Source organism: Leishmania panamensis (assembly GCF_000755165.1).
Source record: "Leishmania panamensis strain MHOM/PA/94/PSC-1 chromosome 10 sequence".
Taxonomy (NCBI): Eukaryota; Euglenozoa; class Kinetoplastea; order Trypanosomatida; family Trypanosomatidae; genus Leishmania; species Leishmania panamensis.
In genome coordinates this window covers 196,602-217,682 of record NC_025855.1, presented here as the reverse complement: position 1 = coordinate 217,682, position 21,081 = coordinate 196,602, and the positions used below count along the sequence as shown (strand labels likewise).

The following is a 21,081-nucleotide window of genomic DNA, read 5'->3' as shown; positions in this document are numbered from 1 at the left end:
GGAATCCACCCCCACACACACACACAGGGGAAAAGTGAAACACATATTGAAACTGTCCGTCAGTACGGCGCGCAAATACCACCGCCTCAGTCGAAAGGAATACAGAAGCGAAAAAGAGAAGCGAAGCGCTCATGACGATATGCACACGGCGCATGTTCCAGCCACGTGTCGTGCCACACCGCGTTAACGGTGATGCGAGAGGAGACAGAGAGGCAGTGAGACTTCGACACGCGGAGAGAGGCGAACGCGCAGGCAGCACGGGAACAAAGGGAGGGTTGGCGAGAGACTCGGAGAGGCAGAGGGAGCGGGGGTCGGACGACGACTATCACCACCGCAACAGGATCCAACAAGAGCCATCGCAACAAGAGATTCATCTATGAGGAGGGAGGAGGAGGGGGGGGGGGGAGGGCAGCAACAGCATAAGCACAGAAAGGCACGCGTGATTGCACCTCAGCGAGCCGCTGTCACCACACCACACCACACCACACCTGCTCTCTCTTGCACTGCTCTGGTCTTTCCTCATTCTCATAACCGTCGTGCCTCACGGTAATGAAGGCACACACACACACACACACCTGCAGAACGCCGAGGCTCTGAAGCGAACAGGCAAAAAAATAGGAACGAAGGAGAAGAGGGCAAAGGGACGGAGAAGGAGGCGGTGGGGGGGAGGGGAGGGGCGTGCGGGTGCGCAGACCCCTCCCCCCTTGAGGCCACACACAAGCACGCCAGCGCAGGGGAGTTACTGCTGCATTGACCCTTTCCTCAAGGCTGCCTTGACGACGATGTGGAGCGCACCATCGGCTTGGATGTGTGGCCTGCCACCATAAAGGGTCCCATCACCTCCTCTGTGGCAGCGTTGTCGCTGAAGCTACGGGGAAAGTTACCAAGGCCCGTGCCTGAGGCATCTACAGTACCAGGGACGCTCAGCCCTGACGTGCTGTGATGAAGGTGTTGGTATGGGCCTGATGAGGGCGCCGGTGCAGCCGTCGTCGACCCCAGCATAATGGTTGGCTGCGGTTGCAGCGGCAGTGGCGGCAAGTCCTTCGCCACGTCCACTTTCGGCGTGCTGCCTGAGCGCCGAGGGCTCTTCACCAATCCAGAGCTCGCATACGGCCTGGGCACAGTGGCGCTCGGTGGTGGCATGAACGGCAGGGGAGGCGGCGGTGGCGGAGGCACAGACTGCCGGGTCTCTGCTGCACTCGCCCCAGTGAAGGGGCTCGAGTCCGACAAGGGCGGTGGGAGTCGCGCATCGAGGTCAAGACTAGCGTGCTCTGGCTTTGGGTGATACGGCGGCTGCGGCGGGTTGTTGCTACTCGCGCTGCTACTTCGACGAGAGCGGTGGCGGTGGCGCTTTCGCATGGTTACCGCCGAGGGCACGGCGCCAGTGCTGCTGCTGCCGGAGTGGGTCACGGACGTCGCCGCGCCACGGGTGGTGTGTGACTGTGGTGCGGGTGGAAAGGCATCGCGTGCACCATCGTTATCATGAATGTTTATGCGGATCTGCGTGTTGCTGCTCGGCTGCTGCTGTTGCGGTGGGAGCGGGGTCGAAGACAGCGGCGGCGGCGGCGGGGTGTCGGAGGTGACAATGGGCAGAGGCACTGCGGCGGGTGACGACAACGCTGCCGGCGGCGGTCTATCGACAGTGCGGAGCACATACCGGTTGTTCGCACGCGGTGGCATGTACACGCTCGGTATGCCACCACCACCACCAGCGGCTGCCGCCGTGATTACGTTGGTGGTGGCCATTCTGATCGGTGTGTGGTGCGCGATGCGGTGCTCCTCACTCACGACCCTGTCCATATTGTCCTTCTCGCAGGGGCAGAAGATGCACCAGAGAAGAATCACCAGCAGCACCAGGAGAATAACGAAGAGGACGACGCCAACGATCAGTAGAATTAAATCGTCCCTCGTCCACCGAGAGTTGGAGGAGCTGCCCGACTCTGGCGTCCACTGCGTCGTCAACAGCGGCTGCAGCGCTGTGCGCGCGTCTTGAGGAGCGAAGCAGATGATGAAGACGGAGCTCGGCACCTCGAAGGTGAGGACGAGCTGATCCGCTGCCGCGCCCCCCGACGGAGTTGCCTCAGAGAGCACGCTGGTGCAGTTGGAGACGGCCCCGAGCGTGTAGCGGTGTGTTGTCTCAAGTCCAACGCCCGCGAACGTCATACTCAACGTCGCCTTCTGCTTCAGCGTTGGTGGTGCCTCCACGACACTCGTTACATACACTAAGCTACCCATGTACGTCGCGATGATGGTGGTGGATGGCGCGTAGAGAACTTGTACACTAAAGCTCGCTGGCACTGCAACGGCGAGGGTTTCTGTCACGGCACGCCCCGCATACCGTTCCTGCAGCTGCTCGCGCTCCTGTTGCGGCAGCTCCACCGACTTCACCGAGCTCACGGACGACGTCGGCGACGGCGGCGGCGGTGCAGTGAGGCTCCAGACAAGACTCGAACCCCACGCCGACGCATTAAAGGACGATACACTACCTCCATCCGGTAGAAGCACACTGTACTCGCTCTGCAGGCCGTTCACTGGCCCTTGCGCGTTCGCCAGCGTGGCCGTACACTGCAACGGCTCGGCCGGCGTGTACCACATCATCGACCCCGTCCGGGTTGATGCACACGCCTGCTTTGATGCTGCGGCAGTTGGCACCCCTATCAGGAGGAACGTCTGCGGGCTGTTTACCATCGTCGTCCATGCTGATGTGGCGTCGCTAGTCGAGCTGCCGGCGCCATCCGTGGCGAAGACGGTGCCGGCGACAGAGATTTGCAGGCCGGTCTCCGGTATCACCGTGAAATTGTACCGGCCGTTGACATCGAAGGGGTAGGTGCCAAGGTTCACCGCTGCGCTCGTGCTCACGTCGCCGTTGTAGTAGTTGGTCACTCTCAGGTCCCTCGGCAGGGCCACAATGTTTCGTGCTTGGCCCTGAATCATTGCAATACCTTGGACGTGGCACATCAGCACTCCACCGACCCGTACCATGTTCGGCATCGGAAGCTGTGTTGAACCGGAGCTGCAGCCGATTGTCGTCAGCGCATTCGGCGACGTTGCCAGCCGCACTATCACGGGAGAGTTTTGCACGGGCAAGCTCTCGTACGGCGGCGGGGGTGAGACTACAATCTCGATGAAGTTCACGAGTCCCGCCACTGAAGATGAGGCTTCCGGTGCGGTGACGGCAAAGCTGTACGTCGGGAGCCCACCGGTCGTGGTGCCGTTCTGCGTCACTGTACCGACGCTGCCGGCGTTCACCCACACCGCAAAGTTGTTCGGTGCATCGCTTGTCAAGGCTGTGATCATGCAGTCAATTGTGTTCGCCGTGGACCCGATCGTGCGGTCAAGGATCCCGACGGGGAGGCACGACACCGCCGCCACAGCCACAACCGGCCCGCCGCCTTCGGCCACCGTGAGCACGCTTGACGTCGCCATCAGCGTGTCACCGCCCTGAAGCGTCACTATCGCCTTCATGACGTAGTTCCCGACGGTCGACACCCGCAGCGCCAAGAATGTGAAGTTGGTGAAGTTCACGTGCGAGTAGGTGGTGCCACCGGCCAGGTAGCCGACTGGTGCAGTGGTGATGCCGTCGCTGAGGTACAGCGTCATGTTCACAGTGCTGTACGGCGCTGACGTGGCGAAGCCCGACTCGTTGAGAAGCATGATTGTGGGCTGTGCCGTGCACACCAGCAGGGCTGTACAGCCCCCTGGCTGCACTGTGAAGACGGATTTCACAGCTGTCCGCACGCCAATCTTCAGTTGGGTTGGCATGAGGAGGGGGGTGCTCGACATAGACTTGCGGAAGCAAACCATGTGAATACCCTGTTGCGTCGGTGTCGTGCTGTAGTTGGCATTGGTACCATCTGCGCTGACGGACACCATGGGTATGTAGACAGCAAAGGCGCCGAGGCACACAGTCTCCACTGTCGGCGAGCCTGGGATGCTTCCTACGTACACCAGTGCAGCCAGGTTGGACACGGTCAGCCCGCTTCCGGTGAAGACAATGTCCAGCTGGACACCCACTTCAAGCACTAGGCTTGTGACCTTCATACTGATCACGCTTGGCGACACTGTGAAGGGCGTCGGGGTGATGAGAACAGGGGTTCCCGTCACCGACCCACTGTCGCTGCTGCTCGTCGTGAGGCCGTAGGTGGCGGTGTAGCACAGTACGTAGTCCCCCGTCGTCATGAAGATGAGGTTTCGCGGCATTGCTGTCATGCCCGTGTTATTTTCCGGGCTCGGGTTCATCGAGTTCACGCGCGGGGTGTAGTCTTCGTTCGTACAGATGTCGCTCGGCACCACCATCGAGGCGGAAAGGCCCACAGCCACCACCACGTCCGTCGTTGACAAGCCACCACCCGTGAGCACCACCGTGTTAGTGCTTGTCACCGTCATCAAGGGAGGCAGAGTGACGTTCGTTACGGTGCTCGCCAGCACGATTGGGCCAGCGTTGCTGACTGGACCGAAAAGATGCAGAGGCGCCGCTGTGGTGCTCTGCGCGGTATAGCACAGGGCGTACGGGCCAGAGCGCGTCATAATGCCAGTCGTTCTCCACGTGCCACTCGCGACGGTGTACGTCAGCTCGTACCGCAGCGACGCTATCGTCTGTGATTCTGTGCAGGCCACCCACACGTCTCGCATAGTGAGTGGCAACGCCTCAGATGTCATGGCGGCCAGCCACGCCAACGCTGTCGTCCCCTGCGCTGCCGCATCACCGCTACTGGAAAAGGTTAGTGCAATGGTCAAGACGCTTGACACGTACACCGGCATCGGTTGGCCGCTCCAGCTTCGTGGGCTGGCAGGCGTTGCTTCCATCATCGCCACCACCCGCGCACACTCGCGCCCTGTGCTTGCGGCACACGTGCCATCCTGGTGTGAGTAGCACGCGTAGTAAGTCCCTGCGCTAGGAACGGCTGCTGTGACGGTGGTCACGCCCGTAGACTCACTGTAGCTCAACTCTGTGAAGTACGCGTCGTTTGCAGGGGCGCTGACACCGACGCAGTTTGCCGGGCTCGTCACCAGCACTGCCCAGTCCGTTATCGCTGGCAGGACAGTGAGGTTGAAGCTGAACACCTCCTGCGCTGTCACCAACAGTGTCACATTAAGCGGCGGTGGCACACCTTGGCTGAGGGTGATGGTGTTGCTCGACAGCACCGACACGGCGTCGTTGCCAGCACTCCAGTAGCACAAGGAAAGGAGCACCGTCGACGGCGATGCCGTGGGGATCGCCGAGTTTTCATTAAACATGTACGTCCATGGCACGCGCAGCTGCGTCGTACCGCTGCAGCTCGACACGACCGACGCCCCGCCTGGGAAGGTGGCCGCCATCCTCGCGCTCGACGACATTATTGCCAACACATTCACGTAGTAGCGCACGTCGTAGCAGTCCTTATCGCTGAAGAAGAGGAGGGCCTCGCCGTCTGTGCAGGACTGCGCGCTTGTGCCGACCAGCGTCCACAACATTGACTCGCCAGAGGAGAGTGCTGTGTTGCTGCCGTTTAACTTTGCCGACGTGGCACCACTGGGGCTCGCCGTCCCGGTGATAGCCAGTACATCCCCAATGACGTGATACTGCCCACCATACAGCTTGTAGCACACCGAGTACGGCATATTCGTTCCGGCGGGTGACACTCGCCACACATGCTCTGCGTGCGAGCCGTTCGCGTAGAGAGAGTAGTACGTAATCCCCGCGGCCGCCGAGTTCTGCTGACACATTGCGTCGGTAGTGCTACTGCTTGCACTCGCCTGAATCAGCTTGACCATATCTGTCGCTGCAGTCGTCGCCACAAGCCCCCATCCAGCAAAGACGTGCGTCAGCAGCTCGTCTGGCCGGTACACGTTCAGCGCACGAATTGGGTAAAGCGTCATGCTCTTCGGGTTTGGCGTGATCAGCACGACATCGTAGCCCCAAACCACTACGTAGCCGCCTGGCACGTTCGGGGCGGCCACCATGTAGCACATCGTGTAGTTGCCGCGCGTGCCGACGGCGACTTGGAACTCGATCGAGTGCGGCAGCGCGTCGATGCGCGACGGGGCGGCAGTGACGGACGGTGCCTTCTCGGCATCTGTCGGGGCGACACAGTCGACACTTGAGCCGTAGTACAGGACTACAAGATCCTTGGCGGAAAGATCAGACGTGCCTTCGGTAGACGCCGAAAAGTTCAGCGTGAATAGTTCGCCTTCGAGTGTGACGACCGGCGTTTGTGTGACGACGGATGGGTTGCGCTCGTGGATGATGAGGTCGTCGTACACCAACGTCCACACTGTGTCTGCCGCAAGCCGGTAGCACACACTGAAGGTGCCGGTCATGCTGGCCGTGAAGTTCAGCGTCGCCGTCGACCCGTCGCTGCTCACTTCGGTCACGGTCCACCCCTGCGACGTGCCAGGGTTGGCGCTGGTTGGCGCCTTCACACTGTAGGCTGCGAACGACGGCGGCGGCACTGAATCCTCGCTACAGTTCATCGACTGCGTGATGAGTTTCGTCCGGTCGTTGCTGCCTAAGCCCGTGCCGTAGAAGCGGATGTAGTTCACTTCATTCACCCGCGCCGAGAGTGGCGTTGTCACAAAGTGCGTTGGGTTGGCAGCGAGTATGCTTGACACGCCGTTTGGCACCTCCGACCAGCTACTCCCGCTCAGCTTGTAGCAGCTACGCGTGGTCGTTGTTGAGGCTAGTTCTGGCGCCTGGGCGTGGTAGAGAGTCGTGAAGTGGGTGAAGTCTGAGGTGCCTTGCACCAGTTCTCCAGAGGTGTCCGTGAGGATCCAGCAGGAATCGAGATTTGCCTGTTTGGCCCCGCGATCGCTGTCAGGCGTCAGCACCACGGCATCCGGCGTCGATGTGTCTCTGTCGAACATCACTCTGAGCAGTTGCCCCCGCCGTGGTGTCGAGACGTCGGTGTAGACGTTGGACGGGTTCGTGTTGTACACGCGGAACGGGGCGCCACTGTCCACCACGCCGCACGTTGCGAGCTGGTAGCATGCAATGTAGTACTGCGCCACTGTCGGGTCGTAGTTGCCAACAGTGTACCGAACGTAGCGGCCACCGCTCTCTGCCGCCGAGCCATAGACACCTAGGAACGAGGCGGTAGCGAGGGTGCCGGCGTGCAGCGCGACCGCACACCGGCCGTCAGTGTAGGCGGAGCTGCTCGACGTTGCCAGTAGCGTTGCACCGTCAAAGGTGCCGTTGAAGACGGGGCCGGGCATGAAGAGCGGCGGTAGCGCGGCGTACGGGCGTAACGAAGGGGTCACCGAAGAGCTGGCAGAGGTGAAGTTCATGAGCAGCCGCTGGCCAATCTGAACGTAGCGCTGCGGAAAGCCCACGGTGCTTGGTTGGCGGGCTTGGACGGGAAAGAGTGACTTGTCTGGGCTGCTGACGTAGTCCAATGGCACGGCGAATTGGTTGCCCGCGGCGTTGGTGTAACACAGTCGTACGGAGTTCGTACCACTGCGGAAGAAGACGGGCGGCATAGCGTAGGTTGTCTGCCCGGCCACCACATCTGAGAGCGCAATGCCGTCGGTCGGCTGGAGTGCGTCACCCACCGTCACAGTCGCTGAGGACGCTGGTAGCAAGCCGCTCGAGAGGAGACATGGCGATGTGCCTGGCACGAGTCGCAAGTGATCTACCGCCGTAAAGACGTACCCGCTGATCACCTGCGTCACTGTCACGGCCATCGCCTGGCCCACATTCCAGCACCCCGTCGCCATCCCGGTCGGGGTGACGTTCGTCACGCTTAGATCGGTGCACGCCGGACTCCAATTTGTGCTTGCGTTGAAGCGGTAGCACAGTTTGTACGTGCCCGGCAGCGGTGCGAAGAACACCGCTGCGACGCTGCCACTGCCGCTGCTCAAGCTGGAGAACGAGCCTGAGTCCACGACAATGGTGAAGACAGCCGCCGCATCGTTCGTGCACCACTCGCTTTGCGGTACGACCCGCACCTCATCCACCGACGGCGACGCCAGGTATTCGAACAGGGCCGTGCCGATGATTTGGGTCGGGGCGTAGTACATGGCACGTAACGAGCCTCCATTGGCTGTCGTCGAGCCACTTGACCCGCCGTTGTCGCCGTTGGAAGGGCTTAGCGCACCTGTGACGGAGCAGCGGTCGATGAGAGCCTCTTGTATGCTCAGCACTGGCAGCACCGGCGCCCACGTGCCGGCCGCTAATTTATAGCAAAAGTGGTGTGCGCCGTGACTGGACGCCGTGCCGCTAAAAGTTACGAGGGACCTGGTGAGAAACAGCGACGCGTTGGCGCTCAGCACTGCCGCCGGCAGCGTCAGGAAGGCCGTGTCGGGAATGTAGAACATGCTCATGAGCGTCGCCGGGTCCTGACTGTCAATGTAAGACTCGACACAGTTGTACGGGTCGCCAACGACGGTTATGGTGTCGTGCATGCTCACCACGTCGTCTGGTTGCTGACTTTCCATCGTGAAGGTCAGGTTCAGCGTCTGCATCGCGCGCAGAAAATTCTCCTCGGAGGGGAACGTGGTGAGGCCGAGGTACGGCCGAATCCAAAGCGTGTTGTTCGTCGTCGGCGACGAGGGTACGACTGTTGAGGCAACGCGGCCGTACGAGGTCGACAAATCTGTCAGCGCGCACACCACCAGCGTCGCGGAGTCGAGTGCGTAGTCGTGCTTGAAGGTGTACGTGTATAGGAGATCGCTGACCCGCGTGAGAGTGGCCCCAACTGGCGTGAAGGCTGGGGCGCCGTCGCAGAGCGTCAGCTCATCCACATACCTGACAAGCTTAATGGCGGTCGGCGGGTAGGTCGTCATGGACGCGTTCACCACGAAGTTGAGGGTGATCGTCTGCCCGACGTATGTCGGCTGCGGCCAAGGTGTGAAGCTCTGTGGCGAGCCTGGTGTGCCGGTGATGTAGCACTCGCCTGTGTTTGCGTCGATCTGGCCGCACGTGCACACCGGACCCACCCGCTCCTCATGCATGTAGCAGATTGTGTACTTGTCTGTCGTGACACCCAGCCCAACCGGCCACAGCACCAGGTACGTTGCCGACGTGCTCGTCGTCGACTGCAACTGTACTGACGCTGGGATGAAGCTTTCGATGTAGCGGTCGTCGCAGTGCAGCGCGGTGGTGGCGTAGAAGGAGAGGCGCCAGCTGTCGCCCGTGACGTTAGTCCCGGGTTCTAGGCGGAACGTCAGCAGCTGCTGTTGGCCTGAGATGAAGGAGTCTTCCTCCACGCACTGGATGGGGCCTGTCGTGATGCTCAGCGAGCCAGGCACCAGTGCTGCCGTGGCGTTGTAGAGGCGATAGCAGAGATTCATGCTGTCCACACGCAAAGAGGCGTTGGCGGCCGTCACGGCCGTGGAGGAGTTCGACAGCAACGCATCCCACTCAAAAAAGATGCAGCCACTGCACATGTACGGGTCCTGACCGCAGCTCACAGTGGACGGCGCTGCCCACACTAGGTCTCTGTCAGAACTTGGCGTTAGAAGGCTGAGCTCATCGTAGAAGGCTAGGGCGAACTCCTGCCCAATGGTGGGGTAGCCAGAGGCGACGACCCACGACTGCGGTACCAACTCCTCCACCGTGATGGAGCCGGTGGCGAGTGTGCCACCCACCACTCCCCACGCCAGCTCTGTCGCGCTGTAATAGCACACGCGATACATCCCCGTGCTATTGAAGCTGCGGTACAGCAGAGCATCTGTCGAGTCGACCAGAGTCAGCGTCGTCGTGGCGTTGTCCTGCACCGTGACGGCCATAGCAGCAGGGAAGCCATAAATACTCGCAGCCTCCTCGCACGCCTCGTAGGTCGGCGTCGTGATCTTCACCACATCCCCTGCGCTTGACGACACCAGTAGATGGAACGTAAGCGTGACGCTCTGCCCGACGCGCGGTGGATTCGGAGAGATGCCCATGATGGACGGGTTCGCCGGGTTAATGTAGATGCTGGCAGCATCGACGGTGGTGGCCACGTCAGCCCACGGCGTGTTGTCGCTGTTGCGGACGCACAACCGCGCGTGCCCGGATATCTGCCACACCGACACGTCCAGTATCGCCGCTGACGATATAGCTAGCGCCGGCTCTTGCACATCCGCAGCCGTGAAGTTGTGGCACCATGTTCCTGCCCTCGTTGTTTCCGCACTTAGCACCGCGGCGCCGACTGGCGCTGTCAACGCGCCACCAACCAGCTGCAGGTACAAGTGTTGCCCTGCGCGGGGAAGGCCCTGCAGCCCGTTTGCAGGAACCACCGAGACCGTCAGCGGCTGCGGCACGCTCAGCGTCAGCGCCTTGCCGACCTCGCGCCACACCGAGCCGTGCTGGTAGCATACGTAGATATCAACGGGGCTCGTCGGCGAAGTGAACTGCGTGACAACCACGTACGCCGTGTCGTTGGAGGTGGCGTCGCCCAGGCGCGCCAGGTAAGGGCTTGAGTTGAACGGGCGCGGCGCACTTCCACACGGCACGTCTGTGAAGACGACCTCGTCACGGGTGACGCTCAGGCCGGTGCCCAGGATGGTGAACTCAACGTACTGCCGCCCGCGCGACACCGACCCAGTCGGCACGTTCGTCAGGTAGCCGGTCGGGTTGCTCTCTGCCACTGCCAGCAGCTGTGGCACCTCTGCCACCGTCGCATTGGAGCGGAGGTAGCACACAGCCGTGTTGTTGCTGCCCACAACAGCTCCGCCTGACATGCTCAGCGTGTACACTGGGTACGCACTTCTGCGGGGTGAGACGAGCGTGGAGTCGACGTCGTCGCACACCGTGTTTGTGAGGCTCGTGAACTGAACGACGTACGCCTCGTCGCCGTCGTGCCCAACATCGGTGTAGCCAAACGTCAGGCTCACATCCAACATGCCCTTCTCCACGACCTCCGGCTGCGTTGCGAACGCCGACGGGTCGGCTGCCTCCATCCGTGTCGTCTGCAGTACATAAGGGACGCCTACGTACTCAAGCTGCGTGGACTGGCGGTAACACAGGAGGTAGGAGAGCGGGAATAGCGTGGAGGTGTTAGGCGGAACACCAGGCCCAAGAGAGGGCACCTGCGCCTTCCACTCACCAATTCCAAGGGATGCGATGGTGCCCGACAGCTCACTTGTGCCCACCACCACACCGCTCGAGTTGATCTCCAGGTTGTCCCAGCAGGTTCGATCTGCCTGCACCAGCATCACGAAGTCACTGCTGCTGAGCGGCGCGCTGGAGGTGTAGTTCGAAAAGTTGTAGTACAGCCGCTGGCCTTGGAACTGCTCTAAGGTGGGCAGCTGCGTCACAGTGCTTGGTGAGTTCATCACCGGAGTGACGAAGTAGCCTGTGCCGCCAATCTGCGCGTAGCCGCTGCCAAGGCGGCGGTAGCAAACCGGGTAGCTCTGTGTATCGCTGAAGCCGACGCGTAGTGAAATGGCGGCGGCGTCGGAGGCGCTCGAGGTTTCGCTTTCGATGGGTTGCGCCGTCGCGTGCACATGGCCGTACGGCACGACAGCCTCCACCTCGTCGAAGCAGCTGCATCCAACGCAAGCGATGTACATCTCGTCTCCCACCTGCGGGTCCGCCACTGTTAGCACAGTCGCGCGGCCGCGCATCGGGGTGTTGCTTGACAGGACACTCGACGGACCACCCTCCAGAACAGGCAGCTCCGGCGACACCTCCGCATAGGCGCCGACGGTCGATACATTGTAGCACACAGTGTAGTTCTGCGCTAGGACTGCGCTACCGACTAGTGCCAGAAGGAACTGGCTCACCATTGCATCGCTGCTGACCGACACAATCGTGCCCGTGACGACGGTGTTACTCGCAACACAGGTGTCACCGGGCTTCACCAGCATCACCGCGTCTGTGGCCATCAGATTCTTGCCGGTGAACACCAATGTTGGCTGCGTCCCGACGCGTGGGACGAAGTTGACCACGTAGGAGATGGGGTTCGGCTCCAAGACGTAGATGTCAGCCAGACGCGTTAGGTAGCGTCCGAGGCGGCGGTAGCACACGCCAAAGGAGGTGACGACGTTGATGGACTGCGAAAAGGTCACCAGCATTGTAGTCGAGTTCACGTACTGGGTGGTGTGCGAGGTGCCGGACCACTCTGTCGGCGTCAGTGGGCGGTTGCATGTCTCCGCACACGACTGATCGGCAGAGACGATGTACGCCTGGTCCGTTGCCAGCAGCCCAGAGCCCATGATTTGAATCAGCACCGGGTACGAGCTCGGCAGGATGACCGGCGGGGAGGTGGTCACCTTGTACGGATTCTTCATGACCACCGTCTGCAGCGAGACTGATATGTTGCGGAAGAGCGTGTCGTACTGCATCTTGAAGCACCAGCTGTAGTGCCCGGTCGCCATCTGACTCCCAAAGGTGAGGTACCAGTTCGAGTATCCGCTACCGTAGCTGTCCAAGAGTGCCAGCTGCGCGCGACCGCCAGAGGCTGTTATGAAAGTGTCCACATCCGTGATGCTGCCGCAGCTGCCGCTGATGGTGTCGTTCAGCACATCAGACGAGACAACGATAAGCACATCCAAGGCACTGAAGGCCACGTTCGGGTACAGCACCATATCGCGGGCTGTCACGTTGAACACGGCCGTCTCGAGCGCGTACATCGGCGAGGCAGGGCACACCGTGGCGGTGAGGAGGTCAGCTGGGTAGACGGAGAAGATGGCGGGTGTGCCATCGTTCCCAGCCACGACTGCAAAGTTGGCTGACGGGCTGCCAGGGGATAGGTTCACCTTGCGGTAGCACACGTAGTACTCGCCCAGGTACGAGCTTATCTCCGTCTCCGTGCCAGTCGTCGCGTTGAAGACGGTCATCTCACTTGTGCTCAGCGCCACGATAGGTGTGAGAGTGACACCGGCGTACGCCCCTGTTGTCGCCTCACACGGTCGCCCTGTCAGCCCCTGGGATACTGGAAAGAGTCGCACCTCGTCTGCATTGCCGAGAGAGCCGCCAGCGCTGCTGGAAAAGGACAGCAGCGCGTAGGCGCCGGCCAGTGCGTAGTTCGGCGTGAAGTTGCACGGGTCGCACGGCCCCACCACAAGCGGCGTGGCATGCGTAATGTTTGGCGTCATCGCGGTGGTGTACGGTCCGATATACACGTTATAACTGCCCGCGTAGGGAAGCGAGACGGTGAACTCGCTCGGTCGACTTGCCCCCTTCTGGTAGAACAGCGGTGCCACGTAGCTCACGTTCAGAGCGCACACTGTCACCGGTGTCAGCGCAAAGGCCACGCGGTGTACTTCCAGCCCCGCTACCGCCGTCGTGAAGTAGAACGTAAAAGGCTCGAACGGACGCGGTGCCACCCAGCTGGGAAAGGTTGCCGAGGCTTTGCTGCTCGAGTCGCGCAGCGGCCCTACAAACGGGTCTGCTTCCATCGACACCCCTGCAAAGAGGTACGTCGGCGGCAGGGACTGAAGTGGCACTTCCGCCCAGCTCGGTGTCGTTGCCGTTGCTCCTGCGAGCGCGTAGCAGACCGTCACGCTCGCCACCGTGGAGCTGCAGATCTGGTACACGTGCGTGCTGCTATTACTTTGCGCATTTATGTAGCTGATTAGGCCAATGGCGCTGCTATTTTTGGCATTCACCGCGCAGTCAAAACCGCCAGCCCCTGTGCCGCGCTCCACTAGTTTCAGCTGATCTGTGGCCTGCAGTCGCCCTGCCGCGTCGCTGCCGTCGTTGCTGCTGTCGTGGATGTAGAGTGAGAAGACCTGGGTCTCGTACGGTGGTAGCACGGAGAGGCTGTAGTGCGTCGGGTGCGCCGGGCCGACGGTGAACTGATGGATGTCTGCCACCCAGATCCATGTGTTGTTCAACAAGAAGCTCTGGTAGCACAGAATGAAGGTGCCAGTCTCGTTCACGCGGGGATAATAGTGGGCCACAATACCACTCGGGCTTTCTACGGTGCTGCCTGCTGCGCCGGCTAACTCACTGACGTCGGAGTTCGGGGCGCTCGATGTGCACTGGGTTGTGTAGCTGCCTCCACTGCTCGTGGTGCTGCCGCTGCTGCTCAGCTCGTCCTGCGATACGCGCAAGAGCTTGACGTGGTCTTTGCTGCTCAGTTGGCTGCCCGTAATGGCGATATCCAGGAGTTGACCCAAGTAGGCGGGCGATGGCGTCACTGTGTACTTCTGCGCGCCTGTCAGCCCAGCGGAAAAGAGAAAGCCGCCCGCGGCGTTTGGGACGACGAAGTACTCCGCCTGACTGAATGTCAGGAAGCACACAAAGTAGTAGCCCGCCGCCAGCAGCGTCGGCTCCACACTTGCGTAAGACGTGTTCGTCGCGATGAAGCTCGTAAAGCGCGTCGTGCCACCGCTTGGCACTGCCGCCCCCGAGCAGTTCGGCATCGCGTCCGTGTCTGTCGCGGTGTATATCTGCGCAACGTTGCCGCTGGCAGAGGCGAAGATGTCGTCGAGGGCCACTAAGCTCATCGTGAAGGCGTGTTGAATGGCAATTAAGCGTGGCACCACGTAGGCAGTCGGGCTCGGGTTGGCCACCGTCAAGGTGGTCAGGGAGACGGAGGCAATGTTAGAGCCGCTGATCTGATAGCAGAGGAGGTACGTCCCCGGCGTGCCAAAGCTGTGCTGCGTGAACATGGGGCTTACCAGGTAAACCTGCAGTGTCCGGTTCACGAGAGTCACGGAGGCCGACGACGCCTCTGACGGAGAGGCGGGGCGGTAGCAGGAGTCGTACTCAATCTCGTCGTTGTCCGTCACGCTACCGGTGCCCTTGTAGGCCACAAAGAAGAACTGCACGACCTTCTCCATACTGAAGCCAGTGCCGTAGCTCGCCGTTACTATCGTATGCGGTACCCACACCCGCGGCGTCGTCGGCGTCGTCGTAAACGCCGAGACAGCGGCGGCCGATACGCTCAGCACCGCCGGGCTCACATAGAGTCCACCTACCACCTCAAAGTCGTAGTACGCTTCCCAAATCTCACGATTGCTGCGGCGCATGCAGATGTAGTAGCGGCCCACTTTGGCACGGATGCGCAGGTTCAGGTACGGCACCGGCAGGCCGCTAGTCTCGTCTACGATGCCGAGGGGCGCGTAACCGAAATGATCAGGGATCGGGTCAATCATGCCGGCACCTAACAACGCACTGCAGGTGCTGTCCTCCGTGATGCGAACCACGTCGCTCTTCTCGAGGGATGAGGACGAGCTCTGGCCGTTGTCCAGCACCACATTCAGCGCTACGGTCGTGTTGAAGAGTATAAACACGCGTTCGTCCTGTAGAACGTCGAGGTTGTTCACGAGAGACGTGGGGCTGCGGGCGAGGTAGGCGCCACTCGGTGACTGCGTCGGGTACACGACGAGAGTCGCTGGAGGGTTGACGTACACCGGCTGCCCATTTTTCTCGGCTGTGTAGCACACGACGTAGGTGCCTTCCAGGAGCACGTTGGGTGGAATGGCCCACTGCGTATTGACGGCGCCCAGTTTCGTCATGGAGCCTTGAGTAACAACAAGGCGGCTCACACTCGTACTCTCTTCAGTTGCACCGCACAGGTTGGGGTTCGGATCCTCACCATCGGCTACCGACACAAGAAACGCAACGTCGGCTGCGGTTAGGTAGTCCGCCTCTTCGTCGTCCCCGTAGAAGGTGATGTTGACTGGTGCGTTCACTTGGGCTTGCTGAGGCAACGTTGTCCACTTGGTCGGCACCTGCGCCATGATGTAAAAGTTCTGGTCGGCAGTGCTGCCGGTGCGCGGGGACGTGGCCGAGGTGCTTTTCTGTCTCTGGTAGCAAACTGTATACTTCTTCCCTCCCGCCGCCATGGTCACGCCGGCAGGCTCGTAGGTGGCGGGGAGGGTGAGAGAGACCGTGGTCGACTCGCTGCTGCTGCCGCTCGCTGACACGACACCGGCCACTAGCACTGTCGCGTTCGCGAAACCGCACTCGTACAAACCGCCGTCGATAATCTGCACCACGTCACCTGCCGCCAGGTCGGCTAAGGCCGGAGCTATGTAGCTGTCGCTGACGCTGCTCGCAGACTCTCTGGAGAACGTCAGAGTCACCACCTGCCCCAACATGACGCTCTTGGGGGCAGAGGTGTACGTGCTTGGCACAGCGTCGTACACAACGACGCTGCTGCTGCCTGCCATGATGTTCGCAGTGCGGGGCGGAGGTGCGACGACGCGGAAGAGCCCAATCGTGGTGTTCATGCAGAGTGCATATGCCCCTGTCTCGACGGTAAGACGACCCTGATACAGGGGCAGTGAGCCGGAAGCACCGCTGTCTGGCACGAGTGAAAGCGTCAGCGCAATCGGGAACGGCTTGAAGCCGCTCGCTACTGACTCAAAGGGCCCGTAGTTGCACTCAGCAACGCTCGTGTCTGCGGAGATGAGCTGCGCGTAGCTCAGCATCACCCCGACTGTGCCCTGGTCGTTGAAGCTGGCGCCGACGATGAGCTCCTCGTACCTGGTCAACACTGCATGCATCGACGTGAAGTTGAGCGGACTCAGAACGTAGTAAAGTGGCGTGCTGAGTATCATTATCGTGGACACTGCCGACTCACCAGTGAAGGTGATGGCCGCCACTTCGGTAGCCGACCCGGAGCGCCAGTAGCACACAGCATAGCTGCTTGCAGCGCTGGTCGCGCGCAACACGCCGCGCCACTGCGTTCCCATGGTGTCCACGTATACGGCATTCGCCATGGAGACAGTCATGGCGGCGCCGCTGCAGTCGCCTGCGTGAATGATAAGCACATCCGTGCTCAAAAGGCCAGCACCCTGCACTGTGGCCATAACGTACATGCCGATCGCCAGCGGGTAGCGATCGAACTCCACCGAGAACGGGTTCGAGGCAGCCAGCTCGATTTCAGACGGCGCCGACGCCGACGAGGAGGCCGCCAGAGTGACAGGCGCCCAGGAGGTGCCGAAGCGCATGTAGCACAGCTTCAGCAAGCACGACTTCCCGTCCCCCGGGCACAGGTCCGTATCGTTAAGCAGGCCACTGCCGAAGCGCTTACTCTGATTTGACACTACCCACGACACGCCGGTTGAGGTCAGCTGCAGTGGGTACGGCTTCACGCTCGGCTCGAGCCAAGCTGCCAGTGTTCCTTGGCTCTGCACCTCGCCGGTGCGGAGGTCGTGGCAGGTGTACCCCAACTCCGGCAGCAGAAATGCGGTATCGGCGGCGGTGAGCTCCGTGCCGGAGATGTTCAGCGTGTAGTCCATACCTTGATTGGTGTATACGGTGTACCCACTCAGCTCCGTCGGGGCGTAGCTTGACGGGTTCGCGGGGGTCACCGTGAAGGTGCCAGGGATGCGGCGCGATGTGAAGTAGCTGCTGCCGTAGCATACCGTGTAGATGCCCTCCAGAAAGTACTGGTTCGGGTACTGTACCGATCTTGTCGTCAGGCACGAGTCGCTGCTATACGTCCCCGACACCGTTTCCCAGCAGCTCGCGCGCACCCCCGGCACAAGCCGCAGCATCGTGCAGATGCTACACAGCGTTGTTGTCGTTGTGCAGCTGATATTCATGATGACAAACTGCCCAGCGGAGGGGGCGCTTGGTATTGATGTGACTTGCTGAGGATTCGCCGTCGCCACCGTCAGCACAGAGCGCACATACCTGGTGGAGAAGACGAGGTCACTGTAGGTCGTCTCGCTCGCGAGGCGGTAGCACACGCGGTACGTTCCCTCGACATCCACGACGAACCTGCGCTCAAGGGAGAGCTCGCCGGGGCTCAGGACTGGGTTGCCGATGGCCTGCACGGATGCCTCCTCTGCCGATGACGCGTCATCGCTGGGGCTGTCGGAGGAGAGCTGAAGGCACTGCACGCTGCTGGGGACCAATCGCAGCGAGTCTTGCAGCGTTAGCGCACACGCTGTCGTCATACAGCGGCGAGTCGCCGTAATGGTGACCGGTGCACCGACCCGGTTAAGAGGCGCGGCTACGCTGGAGACGGTGTAGTACGACGGGTTCGCCAGGCCCACCATTACACGGCCCATGTAGGTGTCGGCAGACTGCCCAAAGGCGGTGTAGCAGATGATGTAGATGGCACTGTAGTTGTAGTTGCTGAAGCCAAGCGAGGAGGTGTAGATGGTGGTATCGTCGGTCATGTTTGTCGTCGCCGAGGTGAAGGTGGTGTTGGAGGTGTAGGTGACGCGCGTCCCGGTCGCACACGCCGTCGCGTCGCAGTAACAGTCCGGGTTCGGGCTCGATGACTGAACATATTTGTAGAAGTAGACGACGTCGCTCTTGGCGGACAGGCTTGTGAGGTTGCTGGTGAAGCTGAGCTGGATCGACTGCCCGGCGCGCAAGCTGCTCGTTTCTACGGGGGCCAGCCACTCGAAGGAGGACGGGATCGCTGCTGACACAGTCACCATGCCCGCCATCGTGATGTGCGAGTCGCCGTTGCCGGCCGACCATGAGTAACACAGGTACACGTGCTGACCGTCGTACAGCCTGTCTGCACGGGTGTAGGAGGCCATAGTTAAGGTGCTGCTACTGCTGCCGTCTATGTCCATCGTGGACACCAGCACTGTCGCCGGCACCTGCGACACGGGCGGGCACACTGCCACGAAGATGCCTTCGCTTGTCGTGTAGGCGGCCAGTAGCGCGCTCGTCTCAACGGCGTATACGATATTCGCCCTCGCGTCCAGGCTTGACCCGCTGAAGGTTGTCTGCAGGGTGCTCATGGCGACTCGCCACGTGCTCGGAGTTTGCGACGCCAGCGTTGGGTTCCGGAAGGTCGTGGTGAAACCGAAGGTGGTGCTGGTCGCCGATGTCTGCGAGGAGGACAGGACCGGCACGTACGTCTTCGAGGTGCTGGAGGTCTCTACACAAACAACATAGCGCACCTCTGCCTCACTCACCTGGATGGAGGCGGTGAGTCCGGCGCTGCCACTTTTCCTAATGGCACCAGTGTAATCGGTGGCAAGCTGCACGTTGGCGCACGCAGCGCGGAGGTCCAAGCCGCACGGTGCTGTCACGCACCTGTCCGGCGCCTGGACCACTTTGATGGCCGTCGGCGTGGTGGTGGTGGAGAGTATCTGGCCTCTTGCGGCGGTGAGGCTTACCGTCGCGGTCTCACCAACGGTGAGGAGGGTACCGGCGGTGGGGTCGGTGCTGTTGCTCGTGCCAAGGTTTACGATGTTGTACCGCACCGGAAACGCGGAGATGTAGGTGTTCGACGCCGCGCAGCTCGACGACACGGGAGGCCTGCCGTCGCCGCTGCGCGCCACGACCCACATGTCTGACCCCAGGTGACGGTAACAGACCGTGATGCACGTCTCGGCCGAGCCGACTAGGGTATACTGGTACGCTACGCTCGGAAGAACTTCCGTGACGGTGTAGATCGCGGCGGATGTCAGAGTGGCGTTTTCGTCCCCGCATGTCCCGCCCGGCGCGATCAGCTGCACCCGGTCGTCCGGGTACAGACCCACGCCCGTGAAGGTCAGTGTCACCGACTGGCCAGCAAACATGGGGTACGGCGTCACGGAATAGGTCGGGTTCCGTGCCTGGAGCGCCACCGTGCCGTTGACTTGAGCAAAGTTCCTCTGTCCTCTGCTGCTACCCTTCAGGTAGCACACGCTCAGCGTCATCGCCCCATTGGTGTCCTCGGGGTCGACCGTGACAGTACACGTTGGGGATGTGGTGCTGCTTCCGTCCATCATGCACGTGAAGTACATGTTACGATTATATGTCCCTGAGCTGCTGCTGCTGCTGCTTGATGAGCTTCCACTTCCGTCGCGGTTGCACGGGTTGCCGTCGGGGCTGGAGGAGAGGTAGGCTTCATCTAGGGAGCTGTTGAGACCATCTCCTTGGAAGGTTAGCGTCAGGGTCTCGCCGACGGAGGGGTCCATGGTCGGGCTCGCTATTTTGAATCCGGTTGGCTGCAGAATGTCAATGGTAAAATCCGCCGCCTGATTCGAGGCGGAGAGGTAGGTGGTAGACCACAGGCCGCTGGCGGCGCGCTGGTAGCAGACGCGGCCCACGACCTGCGCTGACACGAGGTCCGGCGCCACAAACGATACCTGCGTTGTGGTCGTGCCGTCGGTTGCCACCGTCAGCTGCAGCACCCCGAGCTCGAGGTTCGGGAGCAGCGCCGACGTTTTGGCAGTGCAGGTGTCGCTTCTGCGAATAACTTTGACGGCGTCTTTCGCACTCAGACCGGCGCCGGCGAAGTAGAGGAGGCCGCTCTCGCGCGCCTGCGGACGTTCCGGCATGCGGCTGTACACTCCCGGATCAGCGCTGCCAAAGACGAGAGTGTAGTTGTTGCTGGTGACTGAGGCGGACGTCACGACAGTGAAGGACATGGCCGTCGCTGATCCACCGCAGCCGGCAGAGGCACTGTGGCAGTACGGCACGCACATGTAGTAGCCGCTAGGGTTGGGGCTGTAGGGGACGGTGAAGCCGCCCTTTACATTCCCGGTGGACTGACCTTGCAGATTGGAGAGGGAGACGACGCTGACTGGGGTTGTACTGGCCGCACTTACCGTGGCGCACACCGTCACCAGCGTGTTCAGGTCGGTGCAGTCGCTCTGCAGGTTGTTGCTGCCCACGAGGATGGTCCCACATGGCACAAGCAGGATAGTGTAGCTTCCCGAGAGGCCCTGGTTGATCGGGCGACCGCTCTGCACCGCCTGCACGATGGACAGGCTCACAGGCCCCTCGCCGCCATTGGCGCTCGTGGGGGTCATGCTAAAGCTTGTGTAGGTGGAGGGCCACACTGTCAGCGTATCATACGAACCTGGCTCCAAATAGCCGCGCCGCACAAGCGTCGCTGTGTGCCCTGAGTTCGAGAGATAGCACGGGTAGTACGTCTCCCCCACAGTAAACTCAGTCGACGTAACAGTGAAGATAAGGCGGCCAGTAAAGCCACCGCTGCCGGTGGCCGTGACGGTGTAGTAACCGGGGGTGCTCGCGGTAGGGGTGTTATTATACACGCATTGCGTGGTGCTGGACGACAGAACAAAAAAGATCAGGTCGCCAGTGGTGATGCTCGGGTCCTGTGCTAGGGGGTTCGACTCCAAGTTCAGCTGAACTGTTTGGTATAGCGATGCTTCCTGCACGTTGGCTGTAGAGAACGTCATGTTCGCGAGCGCCGGTGTCACTACTGCAAGCGAGGCGCATAGGAGCGCGAGGAGAAGCGCCAGCAATCGACTGTTTCTCTTCCATCCGGCGGCAGGACTTCGGCCCCGCCACGCACTATT

General features: G+C 61.3%; 1 protein-coding gene across 1 annotated transcript; it reads right to left on the bottom strand.

The window, feature by feature from the left end:
* Window positions 1–762: 762 nt before the first annotated feature.
* Window positions 763–20,961, bottom strand: LPMP_100460 (hypothetical protein; the record flags this gene model as incomplete). Its single annotated transcript, XM_010698466.1, has 1 exon — window positions 763–20,961. The coding sequence occupies one exon, from the start codon at window positions 20,959–20,961 to the stop codon at window positions 763–765; it is 20,199 nt and encodes a 6,732-aa protein (XP_010696768.1).
* Window positions 20,962–21,081: the final 120 nt, after the last annotated feature.